Source organism: Ovis canadensis, chromosome 7 (genome assembly GCF_042477335.2).
Source record: "Ovis canadensis isolate MfBH-ARS-UI-01 breed Bighorn chromosome 7, ARS-UI_OviCan_v2, whole genome shotgun sequence".
NCBI classification, from domain to species: Eukaryota; Metazoa; Chordata; class Mammalia; order Artiodactyla; family Bovidae; genus Ovis; species Ovis canadensis.
The window spans coordinates 63152296-63179450 of NC_091251.1; the positions used below are offsets into that span (position 1 = coordinate 63152296).

The window sequence follows — 27155 nt, forward strand, 5'->3', positions numbered from 1 at the left end:
GGAGCCTTACATGCAGAACTCCTCGTGATGTTACAGACAGCACCCCCAAGGACAGGCTCCACCACAAACCACAAGTGTTTTGGCCGCGCTCCTCACTACAGTGATCACCAGGGCAGGACCTGAATATTCTAAATCAGATCCTTCCTACCCTGAACCCACATTGTGCTCTTTGCTCAGTCATGTCCAACTCTTTGCAGCCCCATGGACTGCAGCCCACCAGGCTCCTCTGTCCATGGAATTTTCCAGGCAACAATATTGGAGTGGGTTGCTATTCCCTTCTCTAGGAGATCTTCCCAATCCAGGGATCGAACTCGCCCCTCCTGCACTGCAGGCAGATTCTTTACTACGATGTCACCGGGTAAGCCCCAAGCCCACACTGGCAACAATTAAAGAGAGACAGAAGAAGAAAGAAAGAGAGAAATGCCCTCTGGCTTAGCCTGCTTCCTCCTTTGGAACAGGGAAATGAATCAGAGGCTGGGAAAATATTTCTCTATATAAGCATAGTGCTTCATGTGCTGTCTACCCTTCAATCATATTAAATACACTGAACAAAAACTTCCCAGCGAAATCAAAAACAGAACAGGAGCTGAAGGCAACAGTTTATCACAGCTGGACTGGAAGAAAGCTAAACCCTGATCACGTTGGTCGGAAGTAACAGTGTCAGATTCCAATGGGTTTGTGTCAGAGGCCCTCGTGACCTGAGCCAGCTCTCAGGATTAGAAGCAGCTGCCTTCTGGGTTAATGAAAAGCCAGAGACATTTATGATGGCTAATAATAATATTTAACCCCATCACCTGTGTTTACCTTTGGGCTGTAAAGGGCTTGCTGCACACATACTCTTACCTAGTACTAAAAATGATAATCACGAGAAAGGAAAATTATTATTAAGCAACTGTACACAGTGGGCTTTTGAGCAGCCTCTACAGTAGGAGGCAGTTCTGAGACCAGGATCATTTTAATTAAAGGAAAAAAGAAAGAAAGAAATCCCATTCTGATCTTTCACTCACTGACTGCAAAGGAGCTGTATTTCCCAGGCCCATATTCCAGTGACTGCAACCCTCTGGTGCAGACGGAGCAGCAGGTGTGAGCTGGCCACTCAGGAAGTTCCCGAACATGACTGCAGAAGCCCAAGCCTTTATCTACCAGGAGTTATCCTGCAGTTGCCAAGCCAACAGGGCAGCCCTCGAGCTGGTCCTCTCCCTCTTGCCTGCTGGCCACTTGGGTTGAACAAATGCTCTTTCCACTAGGCTGGGTTATCTTGGCCTCCAAGGCCTAGAGAACACCTTTCTATTTAGGCCCCGCTCTACTGTTGACTGCTGCCCTCAGCCACCAGTAACCACACGGCAGTGCCTGAGGACCCAGAACATCAGCCTCTGGGTCACCTTTAAAACACCAAGCTGGGCCATCTCATTTCTGGACACAGGAGAGTCAGGAGAGGGGCAGGTGTACATAAATCCTCACTTATATTAAGAGACAGTGTGGCGTTATTTTTCACTTGGGAATAGAGACCCAAACATTTGGGGTTTTTCTATACTACCCTCACCCACCCACTGCCAGGATGATGGCAACAGGTGGGAGGTAGTGGGCTTTGAAATCAAGTCGTGGCTCCACACCTTTTTAAAGGTCTCAAGTGCCTATGCAGCCACTTAACCTTGAAAGCCCTGAAAACAACAGAAAGCATGCAAGTCCTAGGCTCAGTGCCCAGCACCCGAGGAACCCTCAATAAGGATGGAAAATGTCATAAACAGAAACAAGGTTTTGGAGGAAGGAGAGGAAAAGAGATTTTTCTGGATTTAAACAAACCCAAAACCAGTAAAGCACCCACTATTGTATTCAAATTTCCTTCAACTTTAAGAATATCCTGAGCACGTATTGAAAAGGAAGGCTTCAGAAGGCCTGGGAACTTACAAATAACGTTGGCAGCATTTACTGAGCATCAGATGTAAGCATGAGAAACTGCAAACAAAAAGATGAGAAGGACAGAATGTTTGGTCTCACAGCCCCCCCTCCTGTCCTCCGTCCCTGGGAACAGCCCAGTTGAGGCTTCTGCAATCAGTTGAGGCTCCTGCCCATCCTCCCCTCCGCTTGGAGCACACGCTGTGTGCTTCACTGTTCTGCTCAACAACCTTCCAAGGCTCCCCTCTGCCTTCAGGATATGCAGTCCTTTCAAATCCTTCAAGCTGCCTCTCCTGTTATTGCCTTACGGAAACTGGAAACCTAACCAAACACAGCAGTCCATTTGGTGCCCCTCGAAACAGATCCTCCCCCTCAATCTTTACTCATCCACTCCATTCTATCTAGGATTCACTTCCCATTCCTTTGGTAGTTTGTCCAAAACCTACTGTATCTTCAAAGCCAGGTCTTGGGCAGCCTTCCTCTAAGAACTCCCACAGTCACCTGTGCTATGACGGTCTTTCCTCCTTCACTGCCTGGCCCCTTCCCTTGGCATATAGTTATCTGCTCCTTTTTCTTGATGATTTCCCACTGTTTAGGCATGCTTCTCCTCCTCAAACCCCAGCACCTCAAGGATAGAGGCTACTCTCAACAACCCTGGAGCCTGGCCTCAGGGCTATGCACATAGTGGGCATCCATCCCATTCTGCCCACACTGCTAGACAGAACTCTGCTTAGGAGTCAGCCATGTGCCCTAGCTAGATCACAGGTAACTCTGGGCCTTGCCTCTCTGTCTATTACACAGAAAGTCTGGGGAAATGAACCGGGGAGGTCATTGTCAGATCAAAGATTCTGCAAATTCTGGAGTCCTGCCCCAAGGCCACAGAAGTGAAGCCCAGAACCAAGGTCACCTTTGAACCTGACTGCGCCCATCTGTAACCATTGCCAAAAGCTCCCAGATCATCACCAGCAGGCTTCCTGACCCTAAATTAGGCAAAAATGCTCACCCTAGTACTCGCCCTATGGCACCTTAACCAACACCTAGTACCACCCTCCCAGCAGGAATTGTCTTGAGGCTATATCCACTGGCGACACTGCTCTAACAGCGTCCTATCGACTCTCCCTGGCCTGTTAGGAGTTGGCCCACTGTGCTTGCAGCACCCTTATTATCTCTGCTCTTTGTTCTTAATAAACTCATTCCCTTCTGAAATGCTCTGTGTCTGGAAACTCTTTTCCAACCTGCGCTCAGACAGCCACAACATAAATGGGGTAGGCCACTCACTATAATTGCTGGGAAAATCTCTTTGTAGCTTTTCCACTTAAGCCCTATAACTAAGATGAGGAAAAATAACAGGAGATGTTCAGATGAAGCAAAGATTTAGAAGAGGCACTTGTGAGCAGACAGAGATTAAGTAGAGGGAAGAAGTTCAATCTTTGACTTTTTAATTTTAAGGAGACCAAGTTCCAAAACAAAGTTCCCCAGACCTTCCTGTTTCAGGGCTGTTGCGGAGCGTCCAGAGCCAATGCTGTAAGTCAGGCTGGAGACAACAGACAGGCACCATTTCCTGTTCTTTAGGGGACACTTCCTGTGAAGGAGCTGTCACAGAGCTGCATTTGAGGGGCGGAGGGAAGTCTTAGGTTTAGAACTTTCCCATTTTCTCATTCTGGCAGAAAGGCACCAGCACATCCCTAGAATTTAACCTACATGGACTGAAATGGTTTCAGAATCAAGGCCCCCTCATCTACACCCAGAGCCCTTCCTTGGACCTTTAAGAGGCAAGAAGCAAGCCTCAGATTCTCACCTTGACTTTGAGAGAGAAGGAAATGGTCTCCTGTAAGGCAGGTATCTTTAATCAACCCATTATCTACCCTTCCTCACAAATCCAAAGGCAGCATAGGCCAGGAGAGAACTCCCATCAGGAGGCCTCACTTGTCTCAGGGGTTTGTTTTATTGTTTCAGTAACCCCTACAGCAGTTTGAACATAACGCTCAGTCTCTCCACTTTAACAGACACCGGGCTTTACCCTCCCTACCCCAGAGAGGGCAGTGAGAACAAAGAGAAATGATGAAAATAGAACAAATATCGCAAAAAGACTAGAGACATCTGTGAAACCCATCTTTGCAAGGACATAACACAGACCCGGGGGGGGGAGAAGAAAAGAGTTAAAGGGTGACTCAGGCACTTAATTTTATAAAATCCTCTCACAGCATTTCAATGTCAGAATTCAGAAAGACTTCAAAAATCTCCTGGACAAACAGTCTCATTTGTCTGGATCTTAGAAGCTTCACTCAGAGAGGCTGGGGCTTCCTTACAGCTACATGAGGTCAGTGCAGGAGGCTGAACAGGGATTCTTTTCCATAAAACAAGTAGGTTCCCTCTATGTCCTCCCCAGGCTTGCTTTAGGTTCTCAGCTCAGGGAAAATACTTTCAACTTTGACCAGATCACAGACAGCAGTTCCATTCTCCATGAACCATACTGGGAGGAAAGAGAAGAGGCTAAAATAAATGGATTTGAGTGAGGAGCTTCGTTAGGGTCGGGCCACCAGCTGAGCCAAGGGAGGCAACCACCTCTGGTTCAGTTTGTCTGATATTTGGGGGCTGCAAGGCTGTTTTAAGTGCCTGGTGACATGAATCTGAGCAAACTTCAGAAGACGGTGGAGGACAGAGGAGTCTGGCATGCTGCAGTCCAGGCGGTCACAAAGAGTTGGACACAACTGAGAGGCTGACCACCAACAGCAAATAATGATGGATGACATACTCTTAGACCTACCGCTCCCTAGTGACGTGACACCCCATCCCCAGGATACGACTGAGGCACTCTGAACCTTAATTAAAAAAACAGAAACAAACCCCCAAAACCTTGGGATCATACCAAGTGTAGTTCGGAAAATCAGTTCCATTATCTACAGTGTGAGGAAAGTGCGAACTGTCCCTGGCTGCCTCCCAGTGTTCCTGGAAGGATCAGGTATCAATGCAACTCCTGCCGATTGAAAACTGCAAAAATCACTCACTTGCACGGCACTGTTACTATGCTATGAACGCCTCACAGATGTATGCACTGCTAACTCATTGGCAAAGTTCTTAAAGGAACAGGCTGCATCGTATCATTTACTTCCAATGGCACTAATACAGTGGTAGCCACCAAATTTCATACAATTGCCTGCTGAACTCATGATTCTTCGAGCCTCAGCTCTAAAAGCACTTTGCCTGTTGTGACTAAGAGACTGTTTTCCATAGCCACTCTGGAAACTTTCATTCTACACACTTCACGGTATATATTTCACCTCCCTTATAGTGGTTCGCCCCATCTTCCATGATTTCCATAAGCCATGGACTTTCTCCCCCTCCACCAGCCAAATCCTCAGGGTTAACCTCTCACATTTCCTTTTCCATGCAGGATGATCCACGCATCACTCAGCGACAGAACAGTACCTGTTCCCTGCTCCGGGTGATCCTCTCAGACAGCAAATCCGAGTTGTTTCTTTCTTCTTCCAGCTCCATCTCCAGTTGAGACACCTTGTCCTGAGAAGGAAGTTACAAACACAGCCTACTTAACTTGCACTGACCAAGTTTTTAGGAGCAAGGACTGCCCTGCCTTGCACAATACCACAGGGACATCAGAGCTGAGCACCATGAATTAGAGTTTGGCAAAAGGATGTGTCTTTTTCTCATACCGTGCAAAGTATATCTTTTAAAACCTGTTTTATGGCTTTTATAATGTAATTGTGCATCTAGAAAACACATAAAAGGAGAAAAAAAACTGCCCCACTGAGGATATTTTATATTCCCTTCAAGCTTTTTTTTTTTCTTTATGAATCATTAATTTTACATAGATCTACCTAAGTCTAACAGGCATATGTTACCTGTTAAAAGACAATGTGGAAACTAGGATACCATCCAAGGCATTCTTCTCTAAATACTGTAAAACTAAGGACAATGTTCTCTTTTTTCCCTCAATTGTATATGAGTTTATTTCCAATCTAATTTCCAGTTCTCCATCTTATTACCAAAATACCCAACAACTTTCTCTGGGACACTTTTGAGACAAATGCCAGAAACCCTGAGTGTATCAGGACAATGTTCTTCCTCTCTCCTGCTCAGGGTTTCTAAGACCGTCACAGGAATAGTGTCTGAAGCAGGCTTTCGCATCTGCCTTTTCCTTCTAGGAACCTCATAAAGGATGGTATAGTCCCAAGTCCCCAGCAGAGTAACATAAAGACAGTGTTGGCCTATTCTGCTAAACCACCCATCATACAAAGAAATAGTTATTTCTGTCTTCCTTGCAGGCTCCTAAGTTAAACACCACTGAACGTTAAGAGAAAAGCACTTCAAATTAGCTTTGTGTACCGAAAAAAAAAAAAAAAGGCTTCAAACACAAACCACCCCACCTAGAATGGGGGAGGCTGTGGGGTTGGTCCATGCATTTCTCCTGTCACCAACCAATGTGTCATACATCCAGATTAAGTCAGAGCCATGAGGCAGGCACACTAAAAGCAATCAGCATTTTAAGCTTTTATGGGAGCCTGCAGCATCCGTACATAAATATTGTCTCTGCAATTGTCAAAGTTGGCTGACGAGCCTCCATGTGCACCAAAAATAAAACTCACTGAACTCTCGTGAATGACTCAATGTCTGTGAATGCCTTCTCTGTTGTGAGCAAAACCTACAGAGAACCCGAAGACCTGTCTCCCAGGAGAAAACAGGCACCTGAGTTTCTGAGTTTACAGGCTCATTAATGAGAGAGCTCTTGAGTCTAAGAATTAATCTATTAAGTGCTAGTGAAGGAATAAGCAAGATATTAGTCACAGCAAGACAGTCTTGCCAGTGGCCTCTTAGGGGAGAAAGCACCCTCTGGTGTGCCTCATTGGTGGGGTCTTGAGAGCTGTTCATTCATGCTTAATGGAAAAACAGCTAAAATACTGCACAGGGGCAAATGAAGCTTAGCTATGCCACTGCTTCTAGACCTTGAGTTAGTAAACGGAATATGTTTTTTATAGTCAGAATATTCTAGAAGGAGACGACCTGATGACTCAATGGTTGACTAAAAGCACCTCTTCACAGAGTTCTCTCCCTGCCTACAATTCATACTATATAGAACCCAGCGGGAGACTTCAGGGGATCAGGCCACGGGTCATTACACCAAAGGTTTTCACATCACTGCCTGACAAAGCTTTAGCTTGTTTTTAACCAGATTGTTTGAGCCGCAGAATAATCACTTCGTAGTTACCTGGGTTGACCTTAGTTTGCCTAAAATGACCTCCCCTAATGAGATTAGAACCAGGACACTGGGAAAATATATATTGCAATCTTGAAAAAAAACAAAAAAGATAAAACCATAACCAAGTAATTCTAAGCCTCCAAAAGGGCTGATCTAATAAAATTGTTAATGGTTGAAACATCACTTCCTAGATATAAACCGCTACTAAGTCCCCTGGAGGTTTAAAAGTTATTTCTATTTATTTGCAAAGTAGAAATCAGGAATTCCATAGCTTTTAAATTCCAGCTATCTCTTCCTGGCCTTGAACACTGTCTGACTTTTATCAAAACCTTGACAATGTTAACTTTTCCCATAGGTCTGATTTTTAAGTGTTTCTTTTCCTCTTCAAATTCCACTGGGATGTGGGCTGTGTGTGGGAGTAGGGGGTGGATGTTTCTGGTTTGGGTTTGGGGTAGGGTTTCTGATTTGGGCTGGGTTTTGTTCTTGTAAATTCATTTTGTAAGTTCAGCTGGACTGATGTTAAGTTTCTTCCTGTCTTTCTTGGTAAAATGTTCAAATTTGGATTCTATTACCCCCTTTTTTCTAGTGTGTTGTTTTCATCTTGTAAACACATCACCCCACTGAGCACTTTCTGATAGACTATCCTGGACTATGTATACACGGTTATCCAAAGGAGACCTGAGCCAGTCTGCTGCTTGTTTTGGCAAAGCTGGACCCTCTGTAAGAAAACGCGCCAGAATCTGGGGAACAAAAGCGGAGCATGTGGGTGTCCCTAGGTGTTGGGCGGTTTGGACCCAAGGCATGGCTGAGCCCCTCTGTCTTCACAGCCGCCTTGTCTCCTTTGCAGTCGGAAGTACTACCCAAAGCAACAAACTATCCATTGTGCCCTATCTATGTGCCCTTCTGAAAAATCATCTAATCTCCTCTGGATGATTTTGCTTCCTCTTCAAGACAATGATGACACTACAATAAACGATTTCCATCATTCCTTCCAACACTGACATCCTATGAATCTATGAACTACCCGGCTTCTTCTTCAAATCAAGAAGTGACTTTAGGGGCTTTCCTGGTGGTCCAGTGGTTAAGAATCTGCTTGGGCTTGATCCCTGGTCAGGGAACTAAAACACCACATGCCACAGGAGAACTAAGCCCACGTGCTGCCAAAAAGCCCATGCACCACAATGAAGACCCAGCACAGCAAAAGAAAGAAATGACTTTACAGACATCTGATTGCGCAAGAGAATAAAAAACCAAAGACTTGCCAAAGCCTGAGGTGTGCGCAAAAAGGCTGCTGCTTCCCTTCTGTCCCATGCTCATCTCCCCAGACCCCGGCTGCCCACAAACCTCCATCTGCTTGACGAGTCGGCCTCGGTCATCCTTGAGGTGACTCTTTGCCTCCAGCTCGTACTCCAGGTCCTTGAGTGTCTGCTCTAGAAGCTGCCTTTTCGTGAGCGCTTCTTCCTGAGCTCTCTGGTAGTCCCGTAGCTCTTCCTCCATCAGTCGCATCTAGAATGAGGTGATACGGGGGTGTTTATCTGGGCACGTAGGAGCACAGAGCTCTCATGAGTAGACAGGCTGACCCCGGAGAGGATACAGCGGCTCCCGCTATGCTGGAGGTCAGAAACCCCTGGGCAAGCACCACCTCCCTCTGGGCCTCAGTTTCCTCTTTTGTAAAAAAAACAAGCCTTGAGGACTTCCCTGGTTTGCAGGGGTTGTGGGTTTGATCCCTGGTCAGGAAGCTAAGATCCCACATGCCTCCAGGCCAAAAAAACAAAAACAAAACAGAACATAAAACAGAAGCAATACTGTACCAAATTTAGTATAAAGACTTTAAAAATGGTCCACATCCTCCCTCAACAAAAATCGTTCAAAAAGGAAGCCATTTTCCAGCTACAGAGAAAAACCCCATTGGGTTATACATTCAATTCAGTTGATGTTGGCCAGGACTATATAAAAACGGAAAAAAATATCATAGTAGTACAAGCAAACATTGTTTGCTGAAACATTTCTGCTAGATACTAATACATTTGTATGGATGCATGCATTACTGTGTTACAAGGCAAGACATCCTTCTTAAGGCAGATCATGCTCAAAGATACTTGAAAGCCCCTGAACTAAGTTAGCACCTCCCAGAGCATAATCTTGCTCACCTGTAATAGGTTCCTCTCAATAGAGGTTTAAAGTGAAGGGAAAATAAATGCTAAAATCATGACTCCAAAGCAACCTGCAGGCACAAAATCTATTACTATAAACAAATTAAGAGAAAACCACTGCTTTCTAAAAGAGTATGTTATCAGTTGTCATAATTTAGCGTTTTGTCCCTCCACAAGGTGGCACTGAACTGACAGTGTTGAAGAAAGTGTAAGAGACAACGAGCTTCATTCCCAAGAGCTGCCGTGTTTTCCACTCCTCTGAAATCTCCCCAAGGGGACTAGGCACCTCAGCACACAGTAGGTGTTCCTTAAATATCTCTGTGGACTGATTCAGTGAAGGCTGTCTGTTTATTTCTCAGCGTCCCTCCTGGAGGTGGTTCAGGATAACAGGTGGAAAACACAGTCTCGGGAACAGACTATATGGGTTAATTTCCTTTATGAAAGCAAATGGCAAACTCCAATAAAGAGTAACAGCTTTGGGGCTTCCCTGGTGGTCCAGTGGTTAAGAGTCCACCTTGCAATGTAGAGGACACCGGTTCGATCTCTGGTCTGGGAGTATTCCACATGGCGTGGAGCAACTAAGTCCACGAGCTACAACTACTGAGCCTGCGCTCTAGAGTCTGCAAGCCACAATTCCTGAAGCCCTCACATCGCAGCTGCTGAAGCCCAAGCGCAGCAATGAAGACACAGCACTGCCCAAAACACATAAATAAAATTATTTTTAAAAACACACTTTGCTGAGAGGCTGGTATGTAATTAAATATTAAAAAGAAAAAGAAATACCAGCCTTTGGGAGGGGTTTTCACAGAAACGTGGGGAAGCCTCAAAGACAATTTTTTTGGGGACTCAACAGGTTAAGCTAGTTTAGGAAGCCCCGAGGGAAGACTAGGAACTGTGTTTGCCTCCTGGAGGCTAACAGGAACATCGGACACTTCTGCGAGAACAGCACAGTCTTGACAAAGACATCTCCTGATAAAGACTAGGCTGGTGTCAGTGGTGACTAACGGAAAGCACAAAATGAAAATCCTTCCATGGAAAAAGGATGATGAGACATTCTTTGGATACAGAGATGCTCCAGGACATGAAAAAAAAAAACAACTCTCCAAATAAAAGAGTCTTTAAAAAATCTTCTGTGCTTCAGTGTCCTGATTTGCAATATTATGATAAATGTATCAATAAATCTATCTTAACAAGCTGTCCTGAGACTCAAATGAGGTCATACCCTGCCCAAAGCACGGGGGTTTTAGAGTCAGACTGATAGGTAATGGTACAGCTCACATTTCCTTCTTGGTATCCTTTCCAACATCCAGCCCGTTCCTGCCTTTTGATGCCCTCGGTCCCTAGCATCCACCAAGAGCTCTACCATAACTGAGAGTATCCGAGAGGGACATGCACAAGACAATAAGCAGTACAGTGTCTGGAATCATGAAGCAGACAAATAACTTCTGAACCTACCAGTGCTAACTTTAAAAGTTATTAAACACTGCCCTTGGCGAAGGGGGATTTAGAAAATAAATGCAACAGTGAACTCTAGTCTTAATTCTCTAAAGATGATCTTCATCAGAACTTTTCTAGCTCTGTGTCAAAGGTAAAAAAGGTAAAAGGCCTGTTTCTCTCAAAGTGAATGAGGCAGTACTACAGCACTCAAGGTGCAAAGACCCTTGCAGCTTTTCCTGTTTATTGAGAGCTTTAACCAAGTACAACCAAAACGGGACGGAGGGTGGTGAACAGAGTTGAGTTTTTTAAGAATCCCGTGTGATCCTGGCTTATTAATTCACTTTTGTTTCAAACAACTCCATGACTTCAGCACCCTCAGGGTGGTTTCTGACTGTAGTTTCCTTCTAGAAGGAGGAGGTGTCTGTTTCTGCCATTCAGATGGAAACACTGTCTCACAAGGCTAGACTAGTGAGAACAGGAAGGAAGTACAGTCTTTGTTTTCATCTTAAGGAACTCTTTTTGAATTACTGCCCTTTTACAAACACCACTGGTCTCCATTTGGCCCTAACTAATCTCTCTGGATCTTAGTTTCCTTATCTAACTAAAGGGTCCCTAAGGTTCCTTCCAATCTGAAGATTTTAGCAGCATTAACCATTATACAAAAAGCAAAAGGAAAGCACTGGACAAGGGTCACTGTGACACTAATTTTCTGAAATCAAAGCAGCGTACAAATATTTGTTGGTGTTCTGGCAAGTATCTGAATCCTCTCACCCAGTTGCTATGAAAATGATTGTTTTTCAGTGCCAAAGAGAACTGTGCTATCAATATGCTAATTTCAGTTCTTACTGAGACCCTAGACCAGAGGAGATCTGTTATGAGGGTCCTTTCAGAAGTAGTCTAGAAACCTGCAATAAATATCCATTGTTCTTTCACACAGTTTCAGCACTGACTCATGAATGACCTTTCTTTGATCATCAAAGATAATAAAAGTTTGCTTTTTAAAGAAAAATTATTTGTTTTCCTATGGAATCTTAGTGCTCTTGGTACTGCTTATGGAAAAAAAAGAAAAGGCAAGCTTTAGAATTATAAGTATTAGTGTTCAGGATACACATATCCTTTGCCATACAGTTTCACGTTACCTCATTTAATTATTGAATCATTATTATTTTGTACACTTTTAAAGATGCAGAAACAGATGCTCAGAAAACTGGAGCAACTTGCTCAAGGTCATCTAGCTGGCAGGAGGCAGAGTAGAAATCAGCTTACATGGTACTGGCATTTTAGAGCCTTCAGCTTTCCATTAAAATAATCAAAAACATTCCCTTTATTATTCACAGTTCTTCAGAAGTCAAGACGTAAGGGAGCTAACATTTGGGTTACTTTGCTCTATTATTCTTAAATATAAAACCAAGAATACACTTTACTACTTTCAGTACTCATAAATTCCTGAAGATTTCTCTCTGTTTCCATTATTGCTGTTCTGAAACTCTTATCCACCACTTCTACTGCAATGAAAGTCCATGTAATTTTAAGCCAATGGCAAAAAAAAAAAAAAAAAAACCTCTGATTACTTTAATCTTTGTTCTAGGATTGAATTAAAACATTACCACATATGAATCATTTAGACACAGCTGGGCACACCACTGGTGCTCCATAAACAGCCGCTAAGCTTTTTTAGGCAGAATATCTTGGCTTAATTACACAAACTAAAGTTGTGTCAATTTCACGTCAGAGGCCCTGAGTCCTCTGTGTCTTAGAATGCCATCTGCCCTGATGCAACCATCCTGAGAACCAAGCTCAAATGCTGTCTTAAGAATCTACCCCAGTGGGAATTCCCTGGTTGTCTAGTGGTTAGAGCTCTGCACTTCCAGTGTAGGGGGCACAAGTTCAATCCCCTGTCAGAGAACAAAGATCGAACACGCTGTGTGGCAAGGCAGCAGGAAAAAAAGAAAACAAGAATCTACCCCAGCCTCTCCTGGAAGAGTTTCAAAGCAGATTCTGAACACAGGTAAGCCAGGACTGCTCTGGTCAACCATTATTACCTCATCCTGCAACTTCATGGCAGTCAGACGGGACTTTTCTGCCTCTAGAGTTTTCTCCTTCAACTGTCTTTGCATCTCCGCAAGTTCCCTGCGATTTTTCTCCTTGTATTCATCCAGCTGGTTCTGGAGCTCCAGCGTTGATGTGCGGGACACCTCGACAATGTCGGCCATCTGGAGAAGTGACACAGGTGTGAACCCTGCCCCACCCCAACCCCACCCCAGCCATGAGGCTCCATCCGGAGCCTGGGAGTTAGGCCTGCACCCCATCTCAACACACCTCCTCTTCTAGCCCCCCAAAGTCTACAGATCATGGTCTGCCCAGATCAGCCGCCTCTAACGTGCAAGTTGCATGGCGACATGAATAGGCCTATCTCTGGAGCTAGATTCTGGGTCCTGGGTCCTATTCTCGCTCTGCCACTTACCAGCTATACAACTGGCGCATTACTCGCCCTCTCTGGGCCTCTGCAGTGTGCTCATTAAAAACACTGAAGGCATAATCTATACCTTTGCAGGGTTGTTGTCAAAATTAAGACGATGCAGACAGAATTCTACTTAGATATGAGTGAGCTGGTAAACTGACACAGAGCAGATGCCAGAAACTGGCCAGTGTTCAGGGAAGCTTCTAGAATATGGGGAGTCCATTTGGCTCTGTGCCTTTCCCCTTCTGGATGTTTTAGGGTAGAGGGGAGCAGAGAAGCCACGACTACTGGGCTTTAAAACTGCCTTTCACGCTCCTGGACAAGAAAGGTGAAGCAAGTACATCGATTACGCACAAAGGCAGAGGTTCTGATTGAGGTACCATCCGCGACATCTGCACGGACAATGCCAGGCTTCTTTGGGTAAGGGATGAGAGGAACTGGGCCCAGGGTCCAGGGGGTATTCTCTAACTAGTTTCTCTGTAACTGGAACTATCAACAGGCCTGAAGAGCTGCTTCAGGGGATCTGCAAATCCCAGACACATTCGTGCTGAGACACACTGCAGGTCTGCTCAGCTCTGTCAGGCCCTCCAGCACGGTGGGGGGTGAAGGGGCTGGGCCCCATGCCCTCCCCAACGCCTGCCCCGTACCTCCTTCTGCAGCTTCTCAATGGTCTTGTCAAGGTGCCATCGCTCATTCTCCATCTCATTCTTCAGTCTCCTTAACTGCTCCTTCTGCTCGGCCTCGTCTTTGAGCCTCTCAGACAACTGCTTCTGTTCCTGGGTGGCCCGGCTCAGATTTCTCTGCAGATGGCAAGGAAAGGACAGTCCTGTCACCTACCTGCCAGGGCAGCTGCAGGGGCGGGTGGCAAAGGGAGTTTCATAGCCACACCACAAAGCAATCAGACCTGCTACATCACTGATAAGGATAAGGATCTAAATAAAGCCCTTTCAGAGACACAAGGATATTGTCAGCTCTGAAATTTAGGGACCAAAATGGAAGCTGACTTCACCAAAAACACAGGCAGGAATGAAGGAGCAGATAAAGGATGCATTACAGAAATACAGAAAACGGCCAAGGCTGCTGGGGATGGCGATTCAGGACAGTATCCAAAAACCTGGCAGAGCTCATGCTCAAAAACCGCGGGGAAGTTATACAGAAGACTAACTTCGACCCATGCGGCAATTCACATCCTGTGATATACAGCATTGCACCAAATGTTCCAGCATTGTCTCTGCTATGTAGATGGTTCTTACAATTAAAATAGCTAAAAATGAAACTATAAGGAAAGAGGAATTGTCCCATGGGCCAAGATTCCTTGGGTAGGGGGAGTTATAATCAACAATCCCTGAGATGGACTCACACACAGAAGAGAAGGAATCTGGCAATCTACGGGCTGAGGAGCCTGTGGACAGGAGGTACGTAATAGAAGACACACTTATTAGGAAAAAGACAGATGAGTGGTTACTTAGTGAATCACACCAAATATTAGTACTTCTTACAAAATGTAACATCTTGGGTGCAATATTTCCCCTGGGTTCCTCTGTGGCTCTCATCTCACAACATTATACAGATTGATGTCCTTTATGTAAAGAAAAAAGGACATGCAATTCTAAAAGAAAGAAAAAACCCTAAGGTATCTTAGGAACACTATAGTAGCTTCTTTAAATGGCTAAGAATGAAGAGCTGTGGCATAAAGATATCATGAAGGGGCACAGCTTAGAATAGCGGAGCGTAACCCAAACACAGCTATATCATAAGAAAAATGGCATCAAGCGTTGAGGGCTGAATGTGAGTTAGTACAGGTACTGTTTGGGACCTACTCAAGTCTTGTGTCCTTGCAGAGGCTGTATAAGGACAATGGTTATATTTGTACAGTGCTTAACAGGTTATAAGCTGCAGTCACATGCAGTAACTCAGGCATTTTGAAATCACAAAGCACTTCAGGCGCTTCTGGTTTCCAAAGTTTTGGAACAGATCCACTGGCCAGCCACATGGCCTGGGGCCAAAAAGCCACCTGTGGAGGACTGTGCTCAGAGAAACTAGCCAGCACAGCCAGGCCACTGCAGTTAATTGCTGCAAGGAACCAACGTCAAAAAAAGCAGTTGGGGAGAGCGGATGGAAGGAGGGAGTCAGGAGTTCAGTGTGGGGCAATGAGCAGGACTGAGAGCGACCACGGTCAGTGTGGCTCACACCAGACGGAGGGTCGGGTCAACCCTGGGACTCATGTTTGTGGTTGATTTAGTGTGTCGAGAGCAAGGGGCAGCACACAGGGCAAGGTAAGTGAGGTATGGTTCCACTGCGTGGGAGCAAACTCTCAGGAACAGGTATCTCAGAATGTCAATTCTTGGAAAATAACAAATACAGAGGGATACCAGCTTCCCTGGTGGCTCTGTGGTAAAGAGTCCGCCTGCCAATGCAGGAGACTCAGGTTCGATCCCTGGGTCAGGAACATCCCCTGGCAAAGGGAATGGCAACCCACTCCAGTGTTCTTGCCTGGAGAATCCCATGGACAGAGAAGCCTGGAGGGCTACAGTCTATGAAGCCTAAAAAGAGTCAAATACGATTTAGTGACTAAACCACCACTCACAGGGGGACATCATCACCTTCCCATAGAAATGCCAGGATACGACTCCACCCCTACCCCTACAGATCCCCCAGCCTCTCTTTCTTCCTTTTGGATTCCAAATCTCAGGGGCTCCAGGCCAAAAGACAAGCCAGCCTTGACTCCATTCAGCTCCCACATGGTGAGAGCTCTTCTGCTTTACCTTTGGCTCAGGATGGGTTCCGCTACCAATACCCGCTTCCCTGGCCCCGGCTCTGCTCCTGTGCTACTGGAAACTCCTGAGATGCAAACAATCTGAGCTGGGCTTGACCAACACACCTCGTCCCAACTTTAACACATACACATTTGCCTAGAAAAATAATTTTGCTAAATCATTTTTTAAATATTTCTTGCATGCTTGCCTCTATTGCACGGCAGTAAGATCTAGAAGGGCAAGGAAGAGATTTTTTATCTGAGTATGTCTCATAATCCAGATTCACTATTAGGTATAGGATAAAAAAACTCTGTGGTTGCAAATTAACTCCTATCCCCAAAAGTGATCTAAAGATTTCTTATATCAGAATCACCAAGCAAGGGTGGTGGACTCCTTATGTAAAATGGAGAGTCTAGCCCTTTCTGATGGAATCACAATTTTTCTTAGAGTGGAGCCCACACATTCGCCTTTGAAAGTTTTACCCAGATAATTCTGATATACTCAAAAGTGTAGAAATGCTGTTTAAACAATGCTCTGCCTCTTCAGAGATTCAAGAAATAGGTACTAATAAGTCACTGCTGAGAAAATATGTCCCAAATTCACATGAAAAGCAGCGAACTCGGCGACTCTGCATTTAGAAGTTAGGTGTGAAATGCTCTGTAGCTACAGTGACTGCATTTCCGAGACCAGCCGTACAAGTCTCTTGACCAACACTGGGACAAAATTTGAGGAAAATCTGTCAGAGTGGAGAATCCAGAACACAAGGCTGGTAGACGTACAGTGAGTGCCCTTGAGCTTGGGGGCCATTATCTCAGTAGATGCAAAGCCTTTTACTGTATGGCTGAGCAACACCTCCATCAGTCCGTATTAACAATAACTATGTGGCAGGTGAGCAGAAGGGCTTGAGGGAATGGGAGGCTTGATCAAAGAGAACTGGATCTCAGAGCCCTTGACACACGTTAACCGCAGACTGTGACAAGCGTGGCGGCTTTCTTCTTCCGTGGTCTCAGTACACAGAAGTCTGCTAGGGTGGGAGGTACAGGCAAATAGAACATATATCATCATCACCCTTCCCTGAAGAAAAGAACTATGGCCCCCTCATCTGCAGAAGCCATTTCTCAAGGTAATCAAGAGGCATCTTTGTCATGAACGCAGTACAAACAGCTTTACACAGCAGCCCAATCCTCACCCAAGTGGCTGGGCTGAAGTAAACCAAGAATAGTATCCCCTTTAAGAACTCCTGCTCTGTCTGACTGAGCCAGAATAAACCAGACCTGGGATTTCTTTGGAAGGAATGATGCTAAAGCTGAGGCTCTAGTACTTTGGCCACCTCATGCGAAGAGTTGACTCATTGGAAAAGACTCTGATGCTGGGAGGGAGGGGGGCAGGAGAAGGGGACGACCGAGGATGAGATGGCTGGATGGCATCACTGACTCAATGGATGTGAGTCTGAGTGAACTCCGGGAGTTGGTGATGGACAGGGAGGCCTGGCGTGCTGTGATTCATTGGGTCACAAAGAGTTGGACACGACTGAGCGACTGAACTGAACTGAAGTTCACAAGGTCTTCACCTACAATGTCAAGAAATATATTTATCACACATGAAGATGCAGCAGATTGCTAAAGGCACAAAAAATTTGAAATATAAAGTGCTTATGTGGGAAAAAGGAAAAAAAAAGTTACTCTCTCCTCTTCTTCTAAGGGTTAAGCTCCCTTTTGATTGTCAGTTTTGGGAGAGGCATGCAGAATGAACTAAAGGAATGACTGTTTGGTCCCCAAATTGAGAAAAAGCAAAGTAGTTTTGAGTGATAGTGTGTTTTTCATAGCACTACTTTTGAAACAAGATAATTCAGATAACGATGGTGAGATTGGGGGACCCTCTTAAAATTCCTGCCGGATTATGCTGCCAGTGGTTAGCACAGCCACATGCCGCCTGAAGCAGTCTCACCATCTCAACACCACTGGGAAAACAAGCCTGAACAAAAGTAACCCGTCAGGGATAATTTTGAAGGCAGGGATGGAGATCTGGAGGTAGAGGCCAGCAGGGATCACATTAAGATCTTTAGACCTTGAGGCCATCATCTGTTCTTTCCACTGAATTAGCTGTGAGCTGCAGATTCACAGCTGGTGAACCACCTCCTTCTGTGTGAAAGTTTCTGGTTTGATAAAAGGATGATAAAGACAGAGCCTGTAGAAGCTGTACCCAGAGCCTGGTGTGGATATGACACAAAAGTGCAGATTTTTGCCCCCCACAGAATACAAATGTTTTTCCTCTTTCTGTCCCCAAGCTCAGAGATGTAAACCCTGCACTTTGACTGCTGGGTTCTGGCCACCACAAGCCTTAAACAGCAGCACAGGGCAACTGCCGTTCACACAAAATCAACCGAACAAGGGTTAGTAACAAAAGATCTAGATTAATAAAGAAAGAAAAAGAAATCCAAAGCTAAGACACCAAAATGAAGAAAATACAGACTTTACTGCAGGCAAGAACAAGGTCTCTGTCCAAAGCCAAGAGAAGGTGCAGATTTGGGGGTGAGGGCTCCCGAGCTGTGGCTGACCTGAGTGAACCCCGGTACACACGCCTCTAGCCCTGAGGAGATGATGCTGTATATGAAAGGAAAGCTGCAATAGGGCATTTACAAATTTGAATCCTGACTCAGCTCCTGACACTTTTCATGTGCCCCTGCCTCACCCTCCCTTACAGACACACAAGTCCTAAGGAAACACTTTAACAGACTCCTCTAAGACAGCTGCTCAAAAACAACTGGCTTTTACCTCCTCAGAAACTCACCTGAGGAATGCATGATGCTGCTGGTTCTTTAAAATTCCAGAGCAGGTAGAAAGAAGGACATACCTGAATCACACTGAGGTCACTGGGCAAAGTCGATTCAGAACCTCAGTGCAGACTTTGCTTTTTTTTTTTTTTTTAAAGAACATACTTCAAACAATCTTTCTAACCTTCAAATGGGAAAAACTAATTTTCTAAGAATCTGCTGATTTTGAATACAGATAGCTATCCAGTCTCAAGGAAATGACTTCCTCGGGCTTCGTTTAATAGCCCTCTTGAAGGACTGTGCTCTGAGGCATCCATTTGCCCAGAGGAGAGAGGAAATCGGCTTCTGCCACAGAGCGACTCCACAGTGCCCTGGGGACTGATTCTGTTGGCCTTCTCACACAGTTCGCATTTTATCTTTGGAAAGCTGCCAGGCTCTTCCATGTCTGGAGGACTTCTCAGCCCCAGCACTACTGAAATCTGGGTGCTTCACAGCTGTGGGGGTGTCCTGGGCTGTGCAGGATAGGGAGCAGCAGCCCTGGCCTCCAATCACGTGATGCCAGTAGCATCCCCCCAACCGTGGCAACCAACATCTCCAGACATTGCTGCAATGTCCCCCAGGTGAAAAAACACCAGTCTAGGGGTTTCCGTGGTGGCTCAATGGTAAAGAATCTGCCTGCCAATATAGGAGACACGAGTTCAATCCCTGATCCTGGAAGATCCCACATGTCACAGAGCAACTAAGCCCCGTGCTCCACAACTACTGAGCCTGCTCTCTAGAGCCCAGGAGCCACAACTGCTGAAGCCCAGGAGTCCTAGAGCCCAGGCTCCACAACAAGAGAGGCCGCTGCAACAACAAGACACAACTCGAGAGTAGCCCATGCTCACCACAAACAGAGAACAGCCCACTCAGCAGCAAAGAGCGAGCAGCCAAAAATAGACAAGTGAATAAAAAGAACTCCTGGCTCATAGAGACAGTCGGAAGTCCATGATGGTTTTTATGGAAGGAGCAGCCTGGAAGGACAGGACCAGTGGCGATCTGGACATGTCCCTCCTTCTCGCGCTTCCTCTGTCGGGGGATAAGGACCCTCAATGTCTACCTGAGCCTCTTCCAGGTCAGTCTGCAGGGCCCTTTTGGCTGACACGGCTTCTTTCTCTTCCTTTCTTGCATGCAGAAGGGCCTCTTCTAATTGCCGAGTTTCTCCCTACAAAGAAACATGGAGTTAACGCACACTCAGATGGGTGCTGTGCCTAAGAAGCTGACTCAGCCATGAAAGGCAGGCAGCGGATATCCACAGACATAGCCAGCAGGGGCTACGGTCACCATACACCTGTCATGGGCCCACAGTAGCACAAAACAGATGTGTGTGCCTGTCTGCAGTGCCATTCTTAACCAGAAATGAACATCCAAACCAGTCATCTGAAACGATCTGGGGGAGGATACAGATATCCACTCTCAGCACAGGAGCATCAGCAACAACACTGAATGAACTCTAGTATGAATCAACTCAGTACTCAAGTGTGAATGAGCTCAGGCACACAGTCTGAGAAAAAGCTTTTCAGGCGATGTTAACGGTGACCATTTGGGAAACCTCTGTTAGAATACCCCTCCCATCACTTTTATTTTCTCTCTGTTTATTGTCAGCTGCCATTTCTCACAGCTATCAGTGCGTGTCTCTTGCTAACGGTCTCCCACTGCTAGAGATCTGGAAAACCAGACAACTGATCTGGCAAAACTTGCGTGACCTCAAATCCATCAACCAACTGCTAAAAAAAGGAAAAACAGTCACGAGTGAGAGTGGGCCTGATGTTAGGGTTAAGATGCCCTTTTGGGGTGTCTGGAGGCCTCGGCTCAGTGTGAAAAGGTTGAGCACACCTGATGTCTGGGCGAATGAGGACCCCTGTGCCTGCACCTGAGCTCCCCACGCCAACTCCATCAGACCTGTTCCAGGCCTGTTCAAAAGCCGTCTCCCATTTGCACCATGCACAGAGGAACAAAAGCAATGGTTTACAGACAGGCAGTCACAGCCACCTTGACCTTTCCTACTTGATTATGATAATAAATCCCTTTCAGCTTCTCAAGTCACTCACACAGGAAAGGAGGATCCGTGGCTGCCAAGCCCAAGCTGGGGGTCCAGCAAGCCTCACCTCACACTTCTTGAGCGTCTCCTTTGCTTTGGCCTCGTCATCTTGAAGGTCAGCAAGCTGCCTCTGCAGCCGAGCCACAGTGCGCTCCAGCTCTTCCACACTCCCCCGCAGCTTCTCATTCTCCTCCTGCAGAGCCTTCACACGCATCTCTGCCCCAACCTGGGTTTGCTCTGCAGTACTGCTCCGACTGGCCAGGACCTCAACGTTCTGGTAAAGACGTGGAACAGGTGAGCATGGGAACCATAGTCAAGGCCCAGCTCCCAGCTTCAAGGATGGCTGACATTTTTTAAAACCCACTACGTTCTGGGCACCATGCTAAGCCAGGGATCAGCACCCTACAGACTACAGGTCCAGCCCACCACCCGTTATTAAAACTAAAGTGCCAGGACTTCCCTGGCGGTCCAGTGGTTAAGACTATGCTTCTATTGCAGGGGACGCAGGTTCAATGCCTGGTTGGAGAACTAAGATCCCACATGCCACAGAGCAACCAAGCAACTAACTGAGCCCATGCTGCAACTACTGAGCATGTGCCCCCCCGGGGGGCCAGAGCACTGCAACCAGAGAGAGCTCGTGCACTGCAACAAAGATCCTGCATGCGACGACTAAGAACCAGTGCAGCCAAATACACAGATAAAATTTTAAAATAAATCAGGCGTTACTGGAACTCTGCAGCATCCATTTGGGGACATACTATCTATGGCCACTTTCGTGGTATAACAGCTGTGTCAGGACTTGGGGCCAAAGTTTAAAATATTTACTATCTAGCTGTTTACAGAAAAGTTTTGCAGAACCATACCAGTGTCCTTGACATGAAATTTCAACCTTTTAACAACTCTAGGAGGTGGTTGCTATTCTCTTTTTTTTTTTTGCTTCACTGGGTCTTCATTGTGCGCGGGCTTTCTCTAGTTGTGGCAAGCGGGGGCTACTTTCTAGTTGTGCTGAGCGGCTTCTCATTGCAGTGGCTTCTCCTGTTGTACAGAGCACAGACTCTAGAGCATGTGGGCTTCAGAAGTTTTGGCTTGTGGGCTTAGCTGCCCCACTGCGTGTGGAATCTTCCCAGACCAGGGGTCAAACCCATGTCTCCTGCATTAGCAGGCAGATTCTTAACCAATGGACCACCAGGAAAGCCCAGGTGGTTACTCTTCTTAAAGACAAAGAAACTCGCACTTGGGTAGACTGAGGAACTTGTCCAAGTTTATGTAGGAGGAAATGTATTCAAGCAGAACAAATCTAGAACCTAGTCTTATAACCACCAATGAGTTTGCTTTCCTGATCCCTAATCATGTACAGCTCTTGATGAAGGGCAATTTGTGCTTGTAAGTTTTTTAAATGTCTAACATAAAATGGAAATTAAAATATGCTTAAATTATGATACAGTTCCTTGTGCAAACTCTAGGTAGTCTCATCTGAAAATGAGAATGTGCAGCCCACAATCCATAACTGAAAGGAATGGCAACAATTACAGAATGATTACTGTTAATTTCAGATATCACATGGGCTTTTATTTTTTGGCTCGGCATCTTAAAAGCCACACATCTTGGAGTGTGAAGTCAAGTGGGCCTTAGAAAGCATTACTATGAACAAAGCTAGTGGAGGTGATGGAATTCCAGCTGAGCTATTTCAAATCTTAAAAGATAACGCTGTTAAAGTGCTACACTCAACATGTCAGCAAATTTGGGACACTCAACATTGGTCACAAGACTGGAAAAGGCCAGTTTTCATTCCAATCCCAAAGAAGGGCAGTGCCAAAGAATGTTCAAACTACTGGACAATTGCGCTCATTTCATATGCTAGTAAGGTTATGCTCCAAATCCTTCAAGTTAGGCTTCAACAGGACATGAATCGAGACCCTGGTGATGTACAAGCTGGGTTTAGAAAAGGCAGAGGAACCAGAGATCAAATTGCCAACATTCACTGAATCATAGAAAAGGCAAGGGAATTCCAGAAAAATATCTACTTCTACTTCATTGACTACGCTAAAACCTTTAACTGTGTGGATCACAACAAACTGTGGAGAATTCTTCAAGAGATGGGAATACCAGATCACCTTACCTGCCTCTTGAAAAACCTGTATGCAGGTCAAGAAGCAACAGTTAGATTCAGACATGGAACAACAGACTGGTTCAAAATTGAGAAAGGAGAATGAGAAGGCTATACACTGTCACCCCAGTTATTTAACTTCTATGCAGAGTATAGTATGTGAAATGCCAAGCTGGATGACTCACAAGCTGGAATCAAGATTGCCAGGAGAAATATCAACAACCTGAGACATGGAGATGATATCACTCTAATAGCAGAAAGTGAAGAGGAACTAAAGAGCTTCTTGATAAGGGTGAAAGAGGAGAGTAAAAGGGCTGGCTTGAAACTCAACGTTAAAAAAAACAACTGAGGTCATGACACCCACTCCGATCACTTCATGGTAAACAGAAGGGGAAAAGCAGAAGCAGTGACAGATTTCATTTTCTTGGTCTCCAAAATCACCACAGACAGTAACTGAAGCCATGAAATTAAAAAATGCTTGCTCCTAGAAAAGAAAGCTATGACAAACCTAGATAGCTTAATAAAAAGCAGAGACATCACTTTGCCACAAAGGTCCATATAGTCAAAGCTATGGTCTTCCAGTAGTCATGTATGGATGTGAGAGTTGGACCATAAAGAAGACTGGGCAATGAAGAATCGATGCTTTCAAATTGTGGTGCTGGAGAAGACTCTTAAGAGTCCTTTGGACTGCAAGGAGGCCAAACTAGTCAATCTTAAAGAAAATCAACCCTGAATATTCACTGGAAGAACTGATGCTGAAGCTGTGTTCCAATACTTCGGCCACCTGATGCAAAGAGCTGACACACTGGAAGAGACCCTGATGCTGGGAAAGACTGAGGGCAAGAGGAGAAGGGAGAGACAAAGGATGAGACAGTTGGATGGTATCACTGACTCAATGGACATGAGTTTGAGCAAACTCTGGGAGACAGTGAAGGACAGGAAGTGCTGCAGTTCTTGGGGTCACAAAGAGTTGGACAAGACTTAGCGACTGAACAGCAACAGCCTAACTTTCCCATCAAGAGATAAGAGACTACAAAGATACAGTTAGCAAGGGGTACACACGTTAAGGATAAACATGTAGTTCAAGGGCATAAAACTAACAGTCCAAAACTCAGCCCGTCCACTGATTCTCAACGAGCCAAGCCAAATGCAAAAGAATGAAGTTAGATCCCTTCCTTACACCACACATAAAAATTAATTCAGAATGGATCATATACCTAAATGTAAGATCTAAAACTATAAATCTCTTCTAAAAGAAAACACTGGAGTAAATATCATGAGCTTGAATTATGTAAGGCTTCTAAGATACAATACCAAAACACAAGTAATAAAAAAAAAATTAGATCTTATCAAAATCAAAACCTTTCATGATAATGATAACAAGAAGGTGAAAAGATAATCCACAATAAGAGAGAAAATATTTACAAGTCATATATCTGATAAACAACTCATATTTAAAATACATAAAGAAATCTTCAATAAAAAGACAACCCAATTTTTTTAATGACCAAAGGATCTGAACAGACATCTTTCAAAGAATATATATATATATATATTCCATATATATATGAAAGAAAAAATGAAACTTAGTCACACACTCATGTCCAACTCTGCAGTCCTATGGACTGTAGCCTGCCCGGCTCCTGTGTCCATGGAATTCTCCAGGCAATAATACTGGAGTGGGTTGCCATTTCCTTCTCCATGGGGTCTTCCCGACTTGAGGATAGAAACTTTTCCCCAATTAAGAAAAGAAATGTATTTTTAAATGCTTAGTGGGAAGGCATAGACTGAGTTCTGGTTTACTGATATAACTCTGAAGAGAACTTCAACTTGCTAACATAAATTTTCACTCCACTCTCAAGCTTCTAAACAGTTCCTAAAGTCCAACAAGTACATGAGACGATCCTCCTGGTGGTCTAGTGGTTAAGACTCTTTGCTTCCAATGCAGAGCATGGGAATTCAATCCCTAGTTGGGGAACTAAGATCCTACATGTCATGCTCTGAGGCCAAAAAGAAATAAAATTATGTTTTGTTTTGTTTTTTAAGTAATAGCTACTGGTGGGGAGGACAAAGAGAAATCAGAACCCTCATATGATGGTGGTGAGAATGCAAAATGGTGTGGCCACTTTGGAAAACAGTTCCAAAAAATGCTCAAAATTTTAAAGGGTTATCATAAAGTGAATTTGCTCAGTCGTGTCCAACTCTTTGCGACTGCATGGACTGTAGCCCACCAGGCCCCTCCATCCATGGAATTTTCTAGGCAAGAGTACTGGAGTGGGTTGCCATTTCCTTCTCCAGGGGATCTTCGCAACCCAGGGATCAAACCCTGGTCTCACGCATTGTGGGCGGACGCTTTACCGTTTGAGCCACCAGGGAATCCAACAATTCCACTCCTATATATATATACCTAAGAGAAATGAAAACATACGGCTACATAAAAACTTGCGCAAAAACTCCACAATAGTATTGCTCATGGTAGCCAAAATGTGGAAACAGCCTAAACATTCCTCAGCTGGTGACCGTGACCGTGACCATGTGTGTTCACTCAGTCATGGCCAACTTTTTGCAACCCCATGGACTATAGCCCACCAGGCTCCTCTGTCCATGGGATTTTCCAGGCAAGAATATTGGAGAGGGTTGCTTCTCCATGGGATTTTCCCAACCCAGGATCGAACCCATGTCTCTTGAGTCTCCTACATTGGCAGGCAGTTCTTTACCAGCTGAGCCATGGTCTGTCCATATGATGGAATATTATTTGGTCCTAAAAAAGGAATAAAGTACTTATACATGCTACAACATGGATGAAGCTTGAAAACATTATGCTAAGTCAAAGAAGTCATTCATAAAAGGCCACATATTAACATTTATACAAAATGTCCACAATAGGCAATTATATAGAGATGGAAAAATAAATTAGTGGTTGCCTAGGCCTGAGAGACAGAGAAGGCAATGGCACCCCACTCCAGTACTCTTGCCTGGCAAATCCCATGAATGAAGGAGCCTCGTAGGCTGCAGTCCATGGGGTCGCTAGGAGTCGGACATGACTGAGCGACTTCACTTTCACTTTCACGCACTGGACAAGGAAATGGCAACCCACTCCAGTGCTCTTGCCTGGAGAATCCCAAGGACAGTGGAGCCTGGTAGGCTGCCGTCTATGGGGTCACACAGAGTCGGACACGACTGAAGTGACTAGCAGTAGCAGGCCTGAGAGAAATGAGAAGACTGGGAGATGACACCTAAAGGGTACAGGATTTGGAATTAAAATATACACACTATATAAAACAAATAACCAATAGGGATATACTATACAACACAGGTAACTATATGAAATATTTTTAACAACCTATAATGGAAAAGAATCTAAAATAGAATATACCTGAATCACTGTGCTGTACACCTGAAAATAACACACCATTATAAAAACACTAAATCAACAAAAATTCTTAAAAGTCAGGATATGGTGCATAGGAAGTTAAATACTATACAGCATATGATTCCATATACTGTTTTAAAACAATATATGTATCATATATATATATATAATTTGTCTCTAAAAAGTAGAGGGTTTTGTTTTGGGGTGATGAAAATGTTCTAAAATTTTAGCGATGATTGCAGAACTCTGTAAACATGCTAAAAGCCACTGGTTTTGCAGTTTAAATAGTCAAATTGTATGGTAAGTATCTCAATACAGCTGATTTTCAAAAAGAGGAAAAACAGGATGAAGGAAACCTAGAGACTGAGTCGGAAGGAGGGGATGGAGGATCTGAGGTCTGCTGAGGCATCATTGAGAGAACAAGAGGCTTAAGATCTTTGCCTCAATTTTCTGGTGAAGGCAAGAACACGTACACGTGCAGTCCGTGATCTTCCATTCCCTCAGAAATCTCAGGAAGAGCAAGGATACTGAAAACCAGACCTGGTTTAAGCTGGATTTGGGCGTATCTGGCACCCTGACATGCTAGATAAAGGACCCTATGCTGTACTTTGATGTTTGGATTTCGGTCTTTTCTCTGTTTGAAAGCTGCAGGACACATCCTGAGTCCATTCATTCATCTCGGGAGGATGGACCAGGCAGGTTATCACTCGGCATCTGGCGGCAGGGTCTGCCCCAATCCCAACTCTCACGTTCACAGGCTGAGTGTGACTCTACAGGAGCATGTATGTGTTGACGTGCTTTGTCCTGTTTTGACTATTTGTAAAATGATAATGTGTTTTGCTTTACGTCTCCGTAGTGTGGCAAACCACATCATGTATACAAATAAATTTAACTTACGCCTCCC

The 27155-nt window shown here is 44.9% G+C and overlaps 1 protein-coding gene across 5 annotated transcripts in view; it reads right to left on the bottom strand.

Annotated features, from left to right (window-relative positions):
- The window catches only part of CGNL1 (cingulin like 1), a 172859-nt gene that overhangs the window by 12358 nt on the left and 133346 nt on the right, over positions 1-27155 (bottom strand). For 4 of the 5 annotated variants that reach the window (XM_069596397.1, XM_069596398.1, XM_069596400.1 and 1 more), the window contains 6 exons: positions 20839-21045; positions 19791-19895; positions 13810-13962; positions 12744-12914; positions 8456-8617; positions 5326-5415 (listed from right to left, as the gene is read on the bottom strand). In XM_069596397.1, the coding sequence (XP_069452498.1) occupies positions 5326-5415; positions 8456-8617; positions 12744-12914; positions 13810-13962; positions 19791-19895; positions 20839-21045 (888 nt within the window). The remainder of the gene's footprint in view (positions 1-5325; positions 5416-8455; positions 8618-12743; positions 12915-13809; positions 13963-19790; positions 19896-20838; positions 21046-27155) is intronic. The other variant, XM_069596401.1, reaches the window with a different exon arrangement.